General features: G+C 40.2%; 1 protein-coding gene across 1 annotated transcript; it reads left to right on the top strand.

Annotated features, from left to right (window-relative positions):
- The first annotated feature begins 3,794 nt into the window (after positions 1-3,794).
- On the top strand, positions 3,795-15,974 carry LOC117499626 (myosin heavy chain, fast skeletal muscle-like). Its single transcript, XM_034152149.1, has 41 exons — positions 3,795-3,833; positions 3,968-4,008; positions 4,502-4,723; positions 4,799-4,942; positions 5,025-5,181; positions 5,274-5,301; positions 5,398-5,494; positions 5,605-5,697; positions 5,786-5,849; positions 5,929-6,027; positions 6,125-6,228; positions 7,479-7,617; positions 7,730-7,848; positions 8,108-8,257; positions 8,358-8,528; positions 8,627-8,927; positions 9,080-9,144; positions 9,239-9,326; positions 9,438-9,555; positions 9,638-9,761; positions 10,192-10,328; positions 10,406-10,661; positions 10,747-10,989; positions 11,072-11,248; positions 11,327-11,472; positions 11,565-11,655; positions 11,754-12,143; positions 12,265-12,391; positions 12,481-12,599; positions 12,687-12,883; positions 13,126-13,309; positions 13,420-13,585; positions 13,690-13,814; positions 13,912-14,220; positions 14,312-14,515; positions 14,623-14,748; positions 14,829-14,999; positions 15,088-15,192; positions 15,288-15,383; positions 15,536-15,667; positions 15,877-15,974. The coding sequence occupies exons 3-41, from the start codon at positions 4,517-4,519 to the stop codon at positions 15,895-15,897; spliced, it is 5,790 nt and encodes a 1,929-aa protein (XP_034008040.1). The 5' UTR covers positions 3,795-3,833; positions 3,968-4,008; positions 4,502-4,516; the 3' UTR covers positions 15,898-15,974.
- The last annotated feature ends 521 nt before the right edge of the window (positions 15,975-16,495 follow it).

The following is a 16,495-nucleotide window of genomic DNA, read 5'->3' as shown; positions in this document are numbered from 1 at the left end:
CCAGGGAAGGTGCCTGAACCCTGGGTAAACATTGTTTAATTGTTTCAGTGTTTTTAAATGTATGGAACAGTGTTTTGTCTCTTTCAAAACTCTCCCGTCATTGGCCGGAGAAATGGGGTCGATTTTATATTCAATCTGACCGTTAATATTCCAGTGAGACGAAGTACGTCCAATGACCGGAGGGATCCCATGTTAATTTTGTCCGAAAACCGGAGCATTCCCTTACTTTCAGAAGAACATTCTGGGAACCAAACAAAAACTTCCCGCTAAAAACGTTTTAAGAATAGGAGGGCATAATGTTCTAACAATGTTATCACCAAACATTTTAAGAATGTTTTTAGAGAATGTTATCCTACCTTTCAGAAGAACGTTCTGGGAACCAAAAGAAAACTTCCCGCTGAAAACATTCCTAGAACAATGAATGTAACATTCTCAGAATGTTTTTAGAACCAAACATTTCTAGCTGGGGAGGAGGAGGTCGTTTGTGATTTTCAGAAGAGCTGTTTCGGTGCTGTGTTTTGATCGGAAACCGGATTGAAATGGCTCATGGCTCATGGCTATGACCCATGTGAGATTGACCTTTGGCAGGAACACTTTCAGATGATCAATCTCACTGAGATTATGTGTCAGAGGGATGATGTTGCCTTTGCAGATATGTTGAACCGGATCCGTGTGAAAGTGAAATCAGCAGCAGACAGAGCTTTGCTGTCACAGACTGTCACTGAACCTGCACTTTGTCCATCTGATATCCTGCTCATTTGTGCAACTAATAAACAAGTTGATTCCCACAACTCCGCAACATTAGCTTGTCTCTATTCCCACATCACCAAGATTGATGCAGATGACTTCAGAAAGGACCGACAAACTGGAACAATGGCAATACAGGCCAAACCATTTAAAGGAGGCAGAAGTGAGTTACCAGATTCAACCACCGTTGCTGAGGTTGCTCATGTCATGCTTACCAGAAACACAGACGTGTCTCAAGGATTGGTGAATGGTTTGTTCGCTACACTGGCCAGGGTACTTACCTCTGAAGAACGTGGTTCTGCACATGTCACTATGCTTGGGCTCAAGATGGATGATGAAACAGCTTGAAGGAATTACCGCAATCGAGCGCCGGGAGAACCTGATGATCTTGTGTACATTGAGAGAGCAGAGGAGAATCTGCAACAGAGAGGAGTGGTACGCAAACAGTTTCCACTTAAACTGGCCTTTGATTGTACAATTCACAAGGTTCAAGGTATGACAAGGACATCAGCTGTAGTCTCATTAAAAAACATCTTTGAACCTGGCATGGCTTATGTAGCTCTCAGTAGAGTGACCTCTCTCAGTGGACTGCACCTACTGGATATGGATGTGAGTAAAATGTATGCTAACCCAGAGATCACTGGAGCCATAGAGACCATGAGACAAGTGAACCTGGACAATATGATGCCTCTTCTTCACATCAAACAAACATTGAGCAGACCTGACACTCTGACCATTGTTCACCATAATACAGAGGATTGAATTGAACTGTGTCTTGCTGATGTTTTGTATCTTACAGAAGCTCACCTGCAAGGCTCCTTTGTTGCAGACAGTCTTCATTTAGTAGGTTACAATATGTTTAAACGCAACAGACACCTGTCCTACACAAATTCTCCACAGATTGCTAACAGAGGTGTTGGTGGAGTTGCTGTATATGTGAAGAACCACATTCAAGTGTGTGAAAAACAGTATGTGCATAATGTGACGGACCTTGAGTTTCTGGCTCTGAAGGTACAAGCCCCAGTGAGCGCACTGATTGCAGCTGTTTACAGACCTCCAGACTACAGCGTGAGATCGCTCCTCTCAAACCTGGGCAGCCTTTTGGACTCCTTGGAGATCATGGATTGTCACCCCATCATTGTCTGTGGCGATTTCAATGAGAACCTCTTATCCAATGCAGGTAAGCCAAGATGTTTCAGTCCAGGGGATATGCACAGCTCATCACTGCTGCCACCACAGAGAAGAACACACTGCTGGACCTCATCTTCATCTCTCAACCACAGCGCTGTCTCCACTCAGGTGTGATAAATACAGTTATCACAATCCTGTGTTCTGTGTCGTGTCCTCTAACAGTGTTTAATGATGTCAGGTGAGTTCTAGCTGGAATCTTTGGTAGGTAGAAACTATTTGAAGTATTGTAAAATATTATAGCCCATCTATTTTTTAGGTCATGTTTTTATAAGCTATAACATATTTGTTGCAATCTAAACTTTTCAGAGCACTGGACAATGTTATGGGTCATATCATTTTTAGGTCATCATGTTTTAGTAAGCTATAAAATGTTTTGGGCAGTCTTAACTTTCACAGTATTGGACAATATTATGGGTAATATCTTTTAAAGGTAAACATGTTTTATAAGCTATATTTCCAGCATAACTTTGCCTGTGCATTTATCAGGGTGGGTTAGGCTCAGGGTTGATAAATGCACGGGCCAAAATGGTGTCAGCAGCTATAAACATCATGCTGACACAAATAGCTGGTGACACAATTTTGCTCAAATGTATTTACATAAAAAGTATATGTTCCATGTAAGCCATATGATGTGTGTTATTGAGTTGGGTCACACAGAGTTAGAGAGACAATGGTCGTTTTGAATTATCAATAGATGTATTTGTCATCTCTCGCAAATTATGTTAGTTTAGTTTAGTGTTTTTGTCTTTGTCTAGTGATTTTCCCCTTTATTTTTGAATAGTAACCCTTCCCTCTCGTTTCAGATACTCTGACCTCCCTTCCTTGTGTGTCAACCACACCTGTGATTGTCGACCCCGCCCCTGATTGTTTCCACCTGTTCCCCATTACCTGGTGTATTTATTGTCCTCGTCTCCCTTTGTCCTGTGCCAGTTTGTTTCGTTTCTTGTGACAAACTACCAGTGTATCATGCCAGGAATAATTCCAAGCAGAGCTTTGAGCCACATCTTGTTGTCTGAGTATTTAGTTATTCATGCTCCTAGTGTTTTTCCTCGTTGAAGTGATTTTGTTTTGTTAGTGTTTTTCCTCATTAAGAGTGACTTTGTTTTTAAACTATTTTTCCTCGTTAAGAGTAATTTAGTTTTTGACCACTGTAGTAGAGCTTTGGTTTGAATAAACCTTTTTTTTGTTAAAACCTGTGTGAGTCGTGCATTTAAGTTCAAACCCGTTTATTCAGTCGTAACAGTATTCATTTTAAGTGAGCTGATGCCGAGGTCATAGGAAGAGCGAGAGGCTACTCAGAGATAATACACTTAAGTCTTTGTTAGTTAATTACTCCTAAAGACGTCATGAGATAATGACTTTTCAACATATACAAGTATAGCTTTCAGAAGAAAAACATTCGATGTTCGTGTGGTAGGCTGCATAATAAAATGTGTGTGTGTTCATTACAGTGGCTATATATACTGTGTGATTATTGCTACTGGTGGGGGGCATTTCCACGATTGACTGCTGTGGCAGGTGATGTTGTGCTACAAGATTATTATTGTTGTTTTGCGCAACTGAATAATAATTAATCTCAACTATGTCTGTGTTTGTGTTTTATTGATCTCTCTTTGTGTTAACATTTAAGGTTGGTGAGCCATACATTGCACAAACAGCTGCACCCCCTGCGATCTCAGATGCACCCCAAGTCATCATTTTTTTCTGGAACCGGGCCTAAGAGACTGAGTTACTAGCTCTATTGGATGAAATCCAAAAAATGCCTGTTGTCCACACCATATTTGGCAAGGGCCCATATTTAACCTCAATGTGTAAGCAAGCCAGATCGTATATAAGGGGGCCCCAACAGGACAGAGGACGGTGTGGTGGAAGGCCTTTGGAGACTTCAGCTTGTGGTAGGCTTATCTTCTGCTGTATAGCAATTCAATGTATTCAGTATTTGCTCAATTTTCCAAAATATAAATTCATTGTAAAAAATATCATGAACCATTTTTGTTGATTTAAGACCAATATGATATCTTCTCAACAGGATTGTGGAATATTTCTGACTTTTCAATAAGAGTGGAACAGGTATGAACATATTTCAACTACATTACATTTGAAAATATATTTTATTCCATCAATCTAAGTTAGAAAAACGTTTTAATGAGCTAATTACTTTTAACTCCATACTGGAATGTGTTCTGGTAGCGGTATACAGGAAAATAATTTAAGTGTGGACTGTTACCAATCCACATTTCAGTTTACTTCCTACCTCTGAGAGCAAAGCAGCTGACACTGCTTCCTGGGCCCTGTATAGTAGCTGCCCACTGCTTCTAATACTAGGATGGGTTACATTCAAAGACAACATTTCACTGAGTGTGGTGCTGTGCACATTTGTGTGACGATTTAACGAGAATTTGATTTGAATCCTTCCATTTGAATTTCAAGGAGAATTCAATTTAATGGGGATATGTTTTTTTTTTTTTGATGACAGACATTCTGGGCTGTAGAATCAAATTGATTGAAAACATTAAAATAAGTAAGATTAATAAGATGTATCTTACTTGTGTGTACTTCACAGAAATAAACTGCCACCATGAGTACCGACGCGGAGATGGCCTTGTATGGCAAGGCTGCCATTTACCTTCGTAAGCCAGAGAAGGAAAGACTTGAGGCTCAAAGCGCACCATTTGATGCCAAGAGTGCTTGCTTTGTGTCTGATGTCAAGGAGCTGTACTTGAAGGCAACACTCATCAAGAAAGATGGTGGCAAAGCCACTGTCAAAATACTGGGAACTGAGGAGGTTCGTATCATTAAATCAGTTTGTACAAGGAATTCAATTTGATCATTTCTCATTGTAACACATTTCCTGTTCTAGGAGAGGGTAGTGAAAGAAGAGGAGGTCTTCCCATTGAACCCTCCCAAGTATGACAAGATTGAGGACATGGCCATGATGACCCATCTCAATGAAGCCTCTGTGCTGTATAACCTCAAAGAGCGTTATGCAGCATGGATGATCTACGTAAGACTAATTGCCTAATGAGACTGAAAAATGTTTGCTGGAAACATGAAGTTACATTTAAATTCTCTATGATATATTTTAGACCTACTCTGGGTTGTTCTGTGCCACTGTGAACCCCTACAAGTGGCTCCCAGTATACGATGCTGAATGTGTAAGTGCCTACAGAGGCAAGAAGCGTATGGAGGCTCCACCCCACATCTTCTCTGTCTCTGACAACGCTTATCAGTTCATGGCTACTGGTAAGTCATTACCACTCATTTAAAACGCATCAGTATAGGGTTTCTGTTTTTAACATGTACTTAATTGGTTTATGTTTTTTTTACTTTTACAGATAGGGAAAACCAGTCTGTCTTGATCACGTAAGTTTGTAACATTTACAATTGTACCAATTGTTTTTTAATTAAGGTGAATCAAACATATTGGTCAAGTTCTTAATAATCTCTGTCTCTACCTAGTGGAGAATCTGGTGCTGGAAAGACTGTGAACACCAAGCGTGTCATCCAGTACTTTGCAACAATCTCAGTTTCTGGACCCAAGAGAGACGCATCAAAGGTATGTTACTCTATGATGATGACGATTCAAGATTCTTTATCTTTAGAAGTTTTTTCAGGGATGTACAAATGAAGTCGTTTCCTGACAGCTATTCTTAACCTTGATTTTAGGGGTCACTTGAGGATCAGATTATTGCAGCCAATCCATTGCTTGAGTCTTATGGTAACGCCAAAACTGTGAGGAATGACAACTCTTCTCGTTTTGTAAGTATGGAACAGTTTCTACACACGAGAGAAGCATTGTTACATTGCACATGTGGAGGGACATTAATGATTATGTTATTCCAAACAGGGTAAATTCATCAGAATCCATTTCAACACAGCTGGCAAACTGGCTAGTGCTGATATTGAGACTTGTAAGTAACAATCCTTATAGTGTATACAAACTACTGTTAGTAAGATTTAGCCTGGCACTGACATGTTTAAAACTTGTAGATCTGCTGGAGAAGTCTAGAGTGACATTCCAGCTTGAGGAAGAGAGAGGCTACCACATCTTCTACCAGATGATGACCGGCCACAAGCCAGAGCTCCTTGGTAAGGAGAATTAGATATTGCAATTGTTTCAACCTTATTAGAGTTTTACTTTTTTTTTTAAATATCTACTGACATGTTTATTTCTTTTGGATTCTAGAACTGGCACTCCTCACAACCAACCCCTACGACTTCCCCATGTGTAGCATGGGTAAGATCGTTGTGGCCAGCATTGATGACAAAGTGGAGCTGGATGCCACGGATGTGAGTAATTTTCAATTCAACATATTTAAATAGACTTTGTGAAACAAATGCAACATCATAGAGTGGCGAAGTCCCTCCCACTTACTTCCGGGGTATGGGACCTTATTTCGGAAAAATTATGCATTGAAGTCAATGGGGAGAGAAAACTTATCTTTCGATCCCGTTTGAATTGTGCCATGAATTACACATATGATGTTTGTCAAACTTAAAAAATCATTTCCATGTCAAAAAAGTCACAGTTTGTCGTAAAACTGTTGAAATATAAGACTATGAAAAATACGTAACTAGAAAGACTACAAATCCCAGAGTCGCGTAAGTGATGTCACAATTGTTTACCTCCACCATTCAGATACCTAAGATCAGCGCAATATAGATATAATCTATCTATATGGCGCTGGCTAAGATAAGATAACTTTAACAAGATGCCTGTGTGCTTAGTACCAGGTTGTTATTATACCAGCAATGGGTCTTGCTCGTTCTTTTGCTTCCCGTCTGATGAAACGACCAGGAGTGGCTTGATCAAGTTAGCTACCTAGCTAGTAGCTAGCACGTTAGTTAGCATTACAGCCTTGTCATTTTTATTAGCCTTAACATGAAGTAACATTAAGTAACCCAAAATGTTAAACAGTAAGAGTAGTAGTCATATTTCGTGAACCCTTTGAATAGTACTGTCACCGGTGTGATCATTCTATAATACACCATTTAATTCCGGGGGAGAAATGCTAACGCTAACGTTAGCATCGGCGATCTTTTCTACTTCATGCTATCTGCACAAATGGTTGACATTAAACATTAAAACGACCAGGCAGTTCAGAGAGAATCAAAGGAAGGCAGGCAGGCAGCTTTGCATGACATTCTTCAGGACGTGTTTCATTGTGGTGATAGTCAATCGTTTGTTGACAAGACAGTAGTGACGGCCATCTTGGTGACGTGTGTGGTTGACCAGAGATGTAGTTCATTTAGCGTTTCGCACAAACAAATGTGTTACTTCACAGTTTTACGGCACATTTTTTTTTTTTTGACTTGCAAAATTATCTTTTAAATTGACAAACATCATATGTGTAATTCGTGGCACAATTCAAACGGGATCGAAAGATAATCTTTCTCTCTCCATTGACTTCAATGCATAACTTTTCCGAAATAAGGTCCCATGGGGCTCAACCGGAAGGGGAGGGACTTTGCCACTCTATTACAACTCTTTTAAGAACTTTAGCTTGAACAATTGTGTTTTTTGTGTCTTTTGACATCAGAATGCTATTGATATCCTGGGCTTCACTAATGAAGAGAAGATGAGCATTTACAAGATGACCGGTGCTGTGCTTCACCATGGCAACATGAAGTTCAAGCAAAAGCAGCGTGAGGAGCAGGCTGAGAATGATGGCACAGAGGGTGAGTATTTAATCTTAGCTCAAAGCTTAGAACTTGGCAACAACATTGATATATTTCTTGATAACATTGTGTTCTTCACAAATTATGATGGACATTTCTGAATTATTTTCAGATGCTGACAAGGTTGCTTATTTGCTGGGTCTGAACTCCGCTGACATGCTGAAGGGTCTGTGCTATCCTAGAGTGAAGGTCGGAAATGAGTATGTCACCAAGGGACAGACTGTACCTCAGGTAAACAATGAAGATCAATATCGAACATTCTACTGTTTATAAATAAAAAATGTAGTACAGATTTCATTTGGAAAAATATATGCGATGTCAGTTGGCATTTTTTGTACTTCTGTCAATGAGTTCTAATTTAATTCTAAATTCAAGGGCGATCTTTGATTCAATTTTAGTTTTGGAATTTTAGTGGCATGTATCTTGAAAATAATATAATATACCAGTTGTATATGTCAAAAATGAAATCACATCACTTTTTTTCTTTAAGGTCATGAACTCAGTGCCTGCCCTGGCCAAGTCTATCTATGAGAGGATGTTCTTGTGGATGGTCATCCGTATCAACAATATGTTGGACACCAAACAAGCTAGACAGTTCTACATTGGTGTGCTGGATATTGCTGGCTTTGAAATCTTTGATGTAAGCCAGAGTTTGAACAATTTAGCAGTTGATACTTTTCAATAAATAATAGTTCTTATTGCCTTGTAAGAGATTATGAAGATGATATGTTCTTTTGCAGTTCAATACATTGGAGCAGCTGTGCATCAACTTCACAAATGAGAAACTGCAACAGTTCTTCAACCACACCATGTTCGTCCTGGAGCAAGAGGAGTACAAGAAGGAGGGTATTATCTGGGAGTTCATTGACTTTGGTATGGACTTGGCTGCCTGCATTGAGCTGATTGAAAGGGTAACCACTTCAATTATTATATCATACATCATATGTAACTGTTTTTTTATTTGTTATAATGTATCACTAAATGATATACCTCTTTCAACCTTTTCAAGCCCATGGGCATCTTCTCCATCCTTGAAGAGGAGTGCATGTTCCCCAAGGCCTCAGACACATCCTTCAAGAACAAGCTGTATGACCAGCATCTTGGCAAAAACAAAGCATTTGAGAAGCCAAAGCCCGCAAAGGGCAAGGCTGAGGCCCACTTCTCCCTGGTGCACTATGCTGGTACCGTGGACTACAACATCACTGGCTGGCTGGACAAGAACAAGGATCCCCTGAATGACTCTGTCATTCAGCTGTACATGAAATCCTCAGTGAAACTGCTGGTTTCGCTGTATCCTCCAATAGTTGAGGGTAAGATAGTAACTACAGTAAACACATTTAAGACCAGAGATAATATATACTTTTTACTGATCAAATATATATTTGTAATATTATTTTATTTTAAATCATCAACTATTACTTGTTTATGCTAATTTCATGACATTCTAACAAAACATAAACAGATGCTACTAAGAAGGGAGGCAAGAAGAAGGGTGGTTCTATGCAGACTGTGTCCTCGCAGTTCAGGGTAAGTTTTCTCAAAGCAAACATATAGATCTCTGTTTAAACTAAAACTCCCAATTGTGGCATTTCATGACATGAGACACCATTATGGATTACAGGAGAACTTGGGCAAGCTGATGACTAACTTGAGGGCCACCCATCCTCACTTTGTGCGCTGTCTGATTCCCAATGAGTCAAAGACTCCAGGTACATATACAACAGTATTGATGACTGGTTTGGTTTTTAATGCTGTGCTGCATCAACTAAAATACCTACTATTTATTCAAATAATTAAATATATAATATTTGTTTGTTCAGGTCTTATGGAGAACTTCCTGGTTATCCACCAGCTCAGGTGTAATGGTGTCCTGGAGGGTATTAGAATCTGCAGAAAAGGTTTCCCCAGCAGGATCCTCTATGCTGATTTCAAGCAGAGGTATAATGTTTTTATACATAGAATTTGAACCTCTCATTATTACAATGTAATGCTCCTCCTGACAATAAACTCTTTCATATAGATACAAGGTGCTGAATGCCGCTGTCATCCCTGACGGTCAGTTCATGGACAACAAGAAAGCTTCAGAGAAGCTGCTTGGGTCAATTGATGTTCCTCATGATGAATATAAATTTGGACACACCAAGGTAAGTACTTTACATTTACTTCATAACTGAGCTAATGAATATTTACCAAAGACGCTGTGCAGTGTATTTGTTATATGTTACTGTGACTACGGTAGTATGTATTATACATGTAATTAATGAAACTACCTCAGGAGGTCAACTCTGGTAGCCTCTCTTTTTCCATCCCGGCAAATAATAAAAAATAAAAATTGTGATGATTATGATGAAACATGTGATTAAGACTTGGCCTTAAAACCATTCCATCCGACCAAAAACCATCATGTAAATAGGAGTCACATATTTCATTTTGTTTGTTTGCTTGCTTGTTATACAGTGTTTCAAGTGTTCATTACTTGAATTCATCATTTATTTGCTGAAAGAAATGTATATTTCCCCTCCTCGAAAAAAGGTATTCTGATTCTGAAATAATTTGTTGTTTCTGTTTGTTCAGGTGTTCTTCAAGGCTGGCCTGCTGGGTACCCTTGAGGAGATGAGAGACGAAAAACTGGCAACTCTGGTCAGAATTACTCAGGCTTTGTGTCGTGGTTATCTCATGAGAAAGGAGTTTGTGAAGATGACAGAAAGGAGGCACGTTGAAAACTACTAATTCTGATCAATGGTGTAAAAAAAATTATATATTTTCTAAAACCAATTTTTCTATGCAGGGAAGCCATATACACCATCCAGTACAACGTGCGCTCCTTCATGAATGTCAAACACTGGCCATGGATGAAGGTCTACTACAAGATTAAGCCTCTGCTGCAGAGTGCTGAAACTGAGAAGGAGCTGGCAAATATGAAGGAGAACTATGAAAAAATGAAAACTGACCTGGCTGCTGCCCTGGCCAAGAAGAAGGAACTGGAGGAGAAGATGGTTTCCCTTCTGCGGGAGAAGACTGATCTGGCTCTGCAAATAGCATCTGTAAGTACACGTCAACAGACAAATACGCTTTTTCATGTTTGTGAATATACAAGAGCTAACATGTATTTGTATGAAAATGGTCTAGGAAGGAGACAATCTCACTGATGCTGAGGAGAGATGTGAGGGACTCATCAAGGGTAAGATTCAGATGGAGGCCAAACTCAAAGAGACAACTGAGAGACTGGAGGATGAAGAGGAAATGAATGCTGAGCTCACTGCCAAGAAGAGAAAGCTGGAGGATGAATGCTCTGAGCTCAAGAAGGATATTGATGACCTGGAGCTTACCTTGGCCAAAGTGGAAAAGGAGAAACATGCCACTGAGAACAAGGTTTGTAATCAATGATCTGTCCATTAGGTAGTGAGATTATAATAATTTATTTGTATTAACAAAATCTTTCTTGCACACTTAGGTGAAGAACCTGACCGAGGAGATGGCCTCTCAGGATGAGAGCGTTGCTAAGCTGACCAAGGAAAAGAAAGCCCTTCAGGAGTCTCATCAGCAGACTCTTGATGACCTGCAGGCAGAGGAAGACAAAGTCAACACTCTGACCAAGGCCAAGACCAAGCTTGAGCAGCAAGTGGATGATGTAAGTTTACAGTCACTTGATTTGGCAAAGCAAGATTATTCTTGAACATGATAATTAAAAATGTATACCTTTGTTTAGCTTGAGGGTTCTCTGGAGCAAGAGAAGAAGCTGCGTATGGACCTGGAGAGAACCAAGAGAAAGTTTGAGGGTGATCTCAAACTGGCCCAGGAATCCGTCATGGATCTTGAGAATGACAAGCAGCAGTCTGATGAGAAAATCAAAAAGTAACTTAGTTTTTCTGTTTGCACAACATACATTTTTTTAAAGAAGTGTTCAATTGCATGAACTCAATGCACTTTATCAATTTTTTTCACAGGAAGGAGTTTGAATGCAGTCAGCTCCTTAGCAAGATTGAAGATGAGCAGTCTCTGGGTGCTCAGCTCCAGAAGAAGATCAAGGAGCTCCAGGTGAGATATTGTGTTACACTTAACAATACTGCATACATTTGCTATTATGTGTAATAAAGTGAATGATAGCTAAAAGAGAAAACATCTACATTCAACAGGCTCGTATTGAGGAACTGGAAGAGGAGATTGAGGCTGAGCGTGCAGCTCGTGCCAAGGTTGAGAAGCAGAGAGCTGACCTCTCCAGGGAACTTGAGGAGATCAGTGAGAGGCTGGAGGAGGCTGGAGGTGCCACCTCTGCTCAGATTGAGATGAACAAGAAGCGTGAGGCTGAGTTCCAGAAGCTCCGTCGTGATCTTGAGGAGTCCACTCTGCAGCATGAAGCAACTGCTTCTGCCCTTCGCAAGAAGCAGGCTGACAGTGTTGCTGAGCTGGGAGAGCAGATTGACAACCTCCAGCGTGTCAAGCAGAAGCTTGAGAAGGAAAAGAGTGAATACAAGATGGAGATTGATGACCTCTCTAGCAACATGGAGAATGTTGCTAAGGCAAAGGTACACTAGCATTACATGCTTTTTTAAATGATATTTGTTACCAATATGAATGTAGTACAACATGTGAATTATTTTGTGAATAAAATCTGATCACTGATTTTGTTTATTTTTTCCTCATTAGGGAAATCTTGAAAAGATGTGCCGTACTCTTGAGGACCAACTTAGCGAACTGAAGACCAAGAATGATGAAAACGTCCGCCAAATCAATGACACAAGTTCACAGAAAGCACGTCTCCTGACAGAAAATGGTATCTACATGTTTTTGGTGAACCATCTGTGGAGTATATGATTGAGAAACGTAACACAAACTAACGTATTATAATATTTTTCACACAAGGTGAGTTCAGCCGTCAAGTTGAAGAGAAGGAAGCTCTTGTCTCTCAGTTGACCAGAGGCAAGCAGGCCTCCACACAGCAGATTGATGAATTGAAGAGACAGATTGAGGAGGAGGTTAAGGTAAGAAACCATTAAGATAGTATATATTTGTATGATTTGTTTGTGATTTAGAAATTGTGTAAAGGTTAATAATATTTCTTACAACAGGCCAAGAATGCTCTTGCCCATGGCCTGCAATCAGCCCGCCATGACTGTGATCTGCTGAGGGAGCAGTTTGAAGAGGAGCAGGAGGCCAAGGCTGAGCTGCAGCGTGGAATGTCCAAGGCCAACAGTGAGGTGGCTCAGTGGAGATCGAAGTATGAAACTGATGCTATCCAGCGCACTGAGGAGCTTGAGGAATCCAAGTGAGTGACATTCAAACTGTTAAATGGCCAGAAGTGTAGCATTTTAGCAAAAACTCTACTGATTCCTGAATTGCTGGTAATAACATTAGTATTTTAAAATGTGTATATCTTCTTACTTTGAGGCCAATCATTTAGATGAATTAATATGGTAATTAGTTGTTTCATATATGCAAATGTCACTAGAAAATAACTTGTAACTTTATGAGTTTAACTGAGCCACAAATACCTCAATTTTCAAACAGGAAAAAGCTTGCCCAGCGCCTTCAGGAGGCTGAGGAACAGATTGAGGCAGTGAATTCCAAGTGTGCTTCTCTTGAGAAAACCAAACAGAGGCTCCAGAGTGAGGTGGAGGACCTCATGATTGATGTGGAGAGGGCCAATGGCCTTGCTGCCAACCTGGACAAAAAGCAGAGGAACTTTGACAAGGTAACACAATTTACTGTGTTTGGTCAAAACACACAAACAATGACATGAATATTTATTTTGCCCTGATACTTTAACATAACCAAATAAACTGCATGAATTGTATTATTCAGGTGTTGGCAGAGTGGAAGCAGAAGTACGAGGAGGGTCAGGCAGAGCTTGAGGGAGCACAGAAGGAGGCTCGTTCTCTCAGCACTGAACTGTTCAAGATGAAGAACTCTTATGAGGAGGCTCTTGATCATCTGGAGACCATGAAGCGTGAAAACAAGAATCTGCAACGTGAGTTCTACATAATGTCACAGAGTTCAACATGAGTTGGACATTTTTTGTTGTTGATATTTTACCATTTGAGGCTCAACAATATGATATGTATCTTTCTGCAGAGGAGATCTCAGATCTGACTGAACAGATAGGTGAGACTGGCAAGAGCATACATGAGCTGGAGAAGACCAAGAAGCAGGTGGAGACAGAGAAGACTGAGATCCAGACAGCTCTTGAAGAGGCTGAGGTATTTCTTTCCTGGGAGTTCATAACATTACAAATCATTGACAAATATATCAGTGTTTGAAGGCAAAGATGAGTGTTTAATTGTTTGATTTCATTAGGGAACTCTGGAACATGAAGAGTCTAAGATCCTGCGTGTCCAGCTGGAGCTCAACCAGATTAAGGGTGAGGTGGACAGGAAGCTGGCAGAGAAAGATGAAGAGATGGAACAGATCAAGAGGAACAGCCAGAGAGTGACTGACTCCATGCAGAGCACTCTGGATTCTGAGGTCAGGAGCAGAAACGATGCCCTGAGAATCAAGAAGAAGATGGAGGGAGATCTGAATGAGATGGAGATTCAGCTCAGCCATGCCAACCGCCAGGCTGCTGAGTCCACGAAGCAGCTCAGGAATGTGCAGGCACAGCTGAAGGTATAGAAAAGGAACAGTTTATTTTCCAACTATGGTAGATTGGGCTACATTTTGGCAGTCATGTATATACGTCTGATCTTTTTCTCACTAGGATGCACAACTGCACCTTGATGATGCTGTCAGAGCCCAGGAGGACTTCAAAGAGCAGGCTGCTATGGTGGATCGTAGAAACGGTCTTATGGTGGCTGAAATTGAGGAACTTAGAGCTGCTCTGGAACAGACAGAGAGAAGTCGCAAAATTGCTGAGCAAGAGCTGGTTGATGCCAGTGAGCGTGTTGGACTTCTGCACTCTCAGGTGAACAAACCTAATCATTTAAATAATTCAAGAATCAAATACAATTTCAACTAACATGAATATTAGGCATGTGATGACTTAAGAGGCTAAATATTTTTACCTTTTAGAACACAAGCCTTGTGAACAGCAAGAAGAAGCTTGAGACAGACCTGGTCCAGGTCCAGGGTGAAGTGGATGACACTGTGCAGGAAGCAAGGAATGCAGAGGAGAAGGCCAAGAAGGCCATCACTGATGTAGGTTTCAATGTCTTACTTTTAACGGCCATTTTGTTTTGTTGATATTTCTAATTAACATGTTTTGATGTCTCCTGTAGGCTGCTATGATGGCTGAGGAGCTGAAGAAGGAGCAAGATACTAGTGCTCATCTGGAGAGGATGAAGAAGAACCTGGAGGTTGCTGTTAAGGACCTGCAGCACCGTCTGGATGAGGCTGAGAACCTGGCCATGAAGGGTGGCAAGAAGCAGCTCCAGAAACTGGAGTCTAGGGTAAAAAAAAGTCATACTAAGATTTATATAGCTGAAAGAAACCTTTGAAAACAAGCTGGATACTTAATGTTTTAATGTTATTCAAAAGGTGCGTGAGCTGGAAGCAGAGGTTGAGGCTGAACAGAGACGTGGAGTAGATGCTGTTAAAGGTGTCCGCAAATATGAGAGGAGAGTTAAGGAGCTCACCTATCAGGTATGGTTACTTTCATAGTTAAAATGTACATTACCAATTCATCTAATATACTAACCTTTTACAATATTTAAACATGCAAATCTAAATTGGCACAGACTGAGGAGGACAAGAAAAATGTTGCCAGGCTGCAGGATCTGGTTGACAAATTGCAGCTGAAGGTGAAGGCCTACAAGAGGCAGGCTGAGGAGGCGGTAAGGACAATATATACATTGTTTTGTAGATATGTCAGATTTATTTTTACCAGCAAATCTTGCTGATTGTTAAGATTACCATCACATTGTTATATTATATTTTAAAGTGTTTGAAGGTTTCTATACCTTAAACTATGTATCTCTTATTCCAGGAGGAACAAGCCAATACTCATCTGTCCAAGTGCAGGAAGGTTCAAAATGAGCTGGAGGAGGCTGAGGAGCGTGCTGACATTGCAGAGTCCCAGGTCAACAAACTGAGAGCAAAGAGCCGTGACTCTGGCAAGGTAACTATAAAGACATTTCAGCTTTTATGAATGAAAATTAAATTAAATATCTCTTAATGCAATACTTAAGTCTTGAGAGAACAAATATAGCCCAAATCTTTATGAAATGAACGACAGAGAAAACATTCAGATGTATGCAGAGTATGATGTTTATGCTTGTGCATATACACTGTACTGTATGTATTTATATTTTGTTTGTTTTTTTACAGGGAAAAGAAGCAGCTGAATAAAGCACTTGAGTTGATTGGCTGTTTCTAATCATATAATATGATGTGAAGTATACCACAATAAAGTTTTTGATCTTCAATGGAATTGTCTTTCTTATTAGTGTGAATGCTGTGCAACACAGCTCGTTAAGGCTAGAGTGCTTAGATCTCAAAACAGAGTGCAGGAGAGCTTGAAATTCGCCCCAAATTTTTTTTTAAAACTGCCATAATTCCCAAACCCTACAGATGGAGCCTCTTATTTTGGACCCCAGCATACAGCTTCCTGCCTACTGCCAGCCAGTTACCTGCCTAAGACCTGCCAAAGACCAGTATTCAGGAATGTTAGGCCCTCCCACTATTCTCCAATTTCAGGGTTTAACCAGGAGATGGCGCTATATATTAAATAACTATGGCCAAACTAAGACTTAGTTTTTCACAAGAGACAATGCAGATATTATATAAAAAACTAAAGTTAAAATCTTGTTTTTATTGCCCCAAGAGCAATAACATCTTGTCACAAGCTTTTTGGAAGAAAAAGACTTCAAGAGACCTGTAGTTGACTAATTACAGGCCTCAATAAAGTTCTGCCATTGGTTGTGAAAAACAACGGTGGACATAGTGG

This window comes from Trematomus bernacchii, unplaced genomic scaffold, assembly GCF_902827165.1.
Source record: "Trematomus bernacchii unplaced genomic scaffold, fTreBer1.1, whole genome shotgun sequence".
Lineage (NCBI taxonomy): Eukaryota > Metazoa > Chordata > Actinopteri > Perciformes > Nototheniidae > Trematomus > Trematomus bernacchii.
Note: the sequence above shows the minus strand (reverse complement) of the source record. Positions and strands in the feature narration are given on the sequence as shown.

What these genes read in the sequence shown, in the direction of transcription:
- LOC117499626 (XM_034152149.1), top strand. Translation starts at nt 4,517, where the DNA reads ATGAGTACCGACGCGGAGATGGCCTTGTATGGCAAGGCTGCCATTTAC. An exon ending in TCTGATGAGAAAATCAAAAA is followed by an intron (nt 11,473 to 11,564) that starts GTAACTTAGTTT and finishes TTTTTTTCACAG; the next exon opens with GAAGGAGTTTGAATGCAGTC. An exon ending in ACGTCTCCTGACAGAAAATG is followed by an intron (nt 12,392 to 12,480) that starts GTATCTACATGT and finishes TTTTCACACAAG; the next exon opens with GTGAGTTCAGCCGTCAAGTT.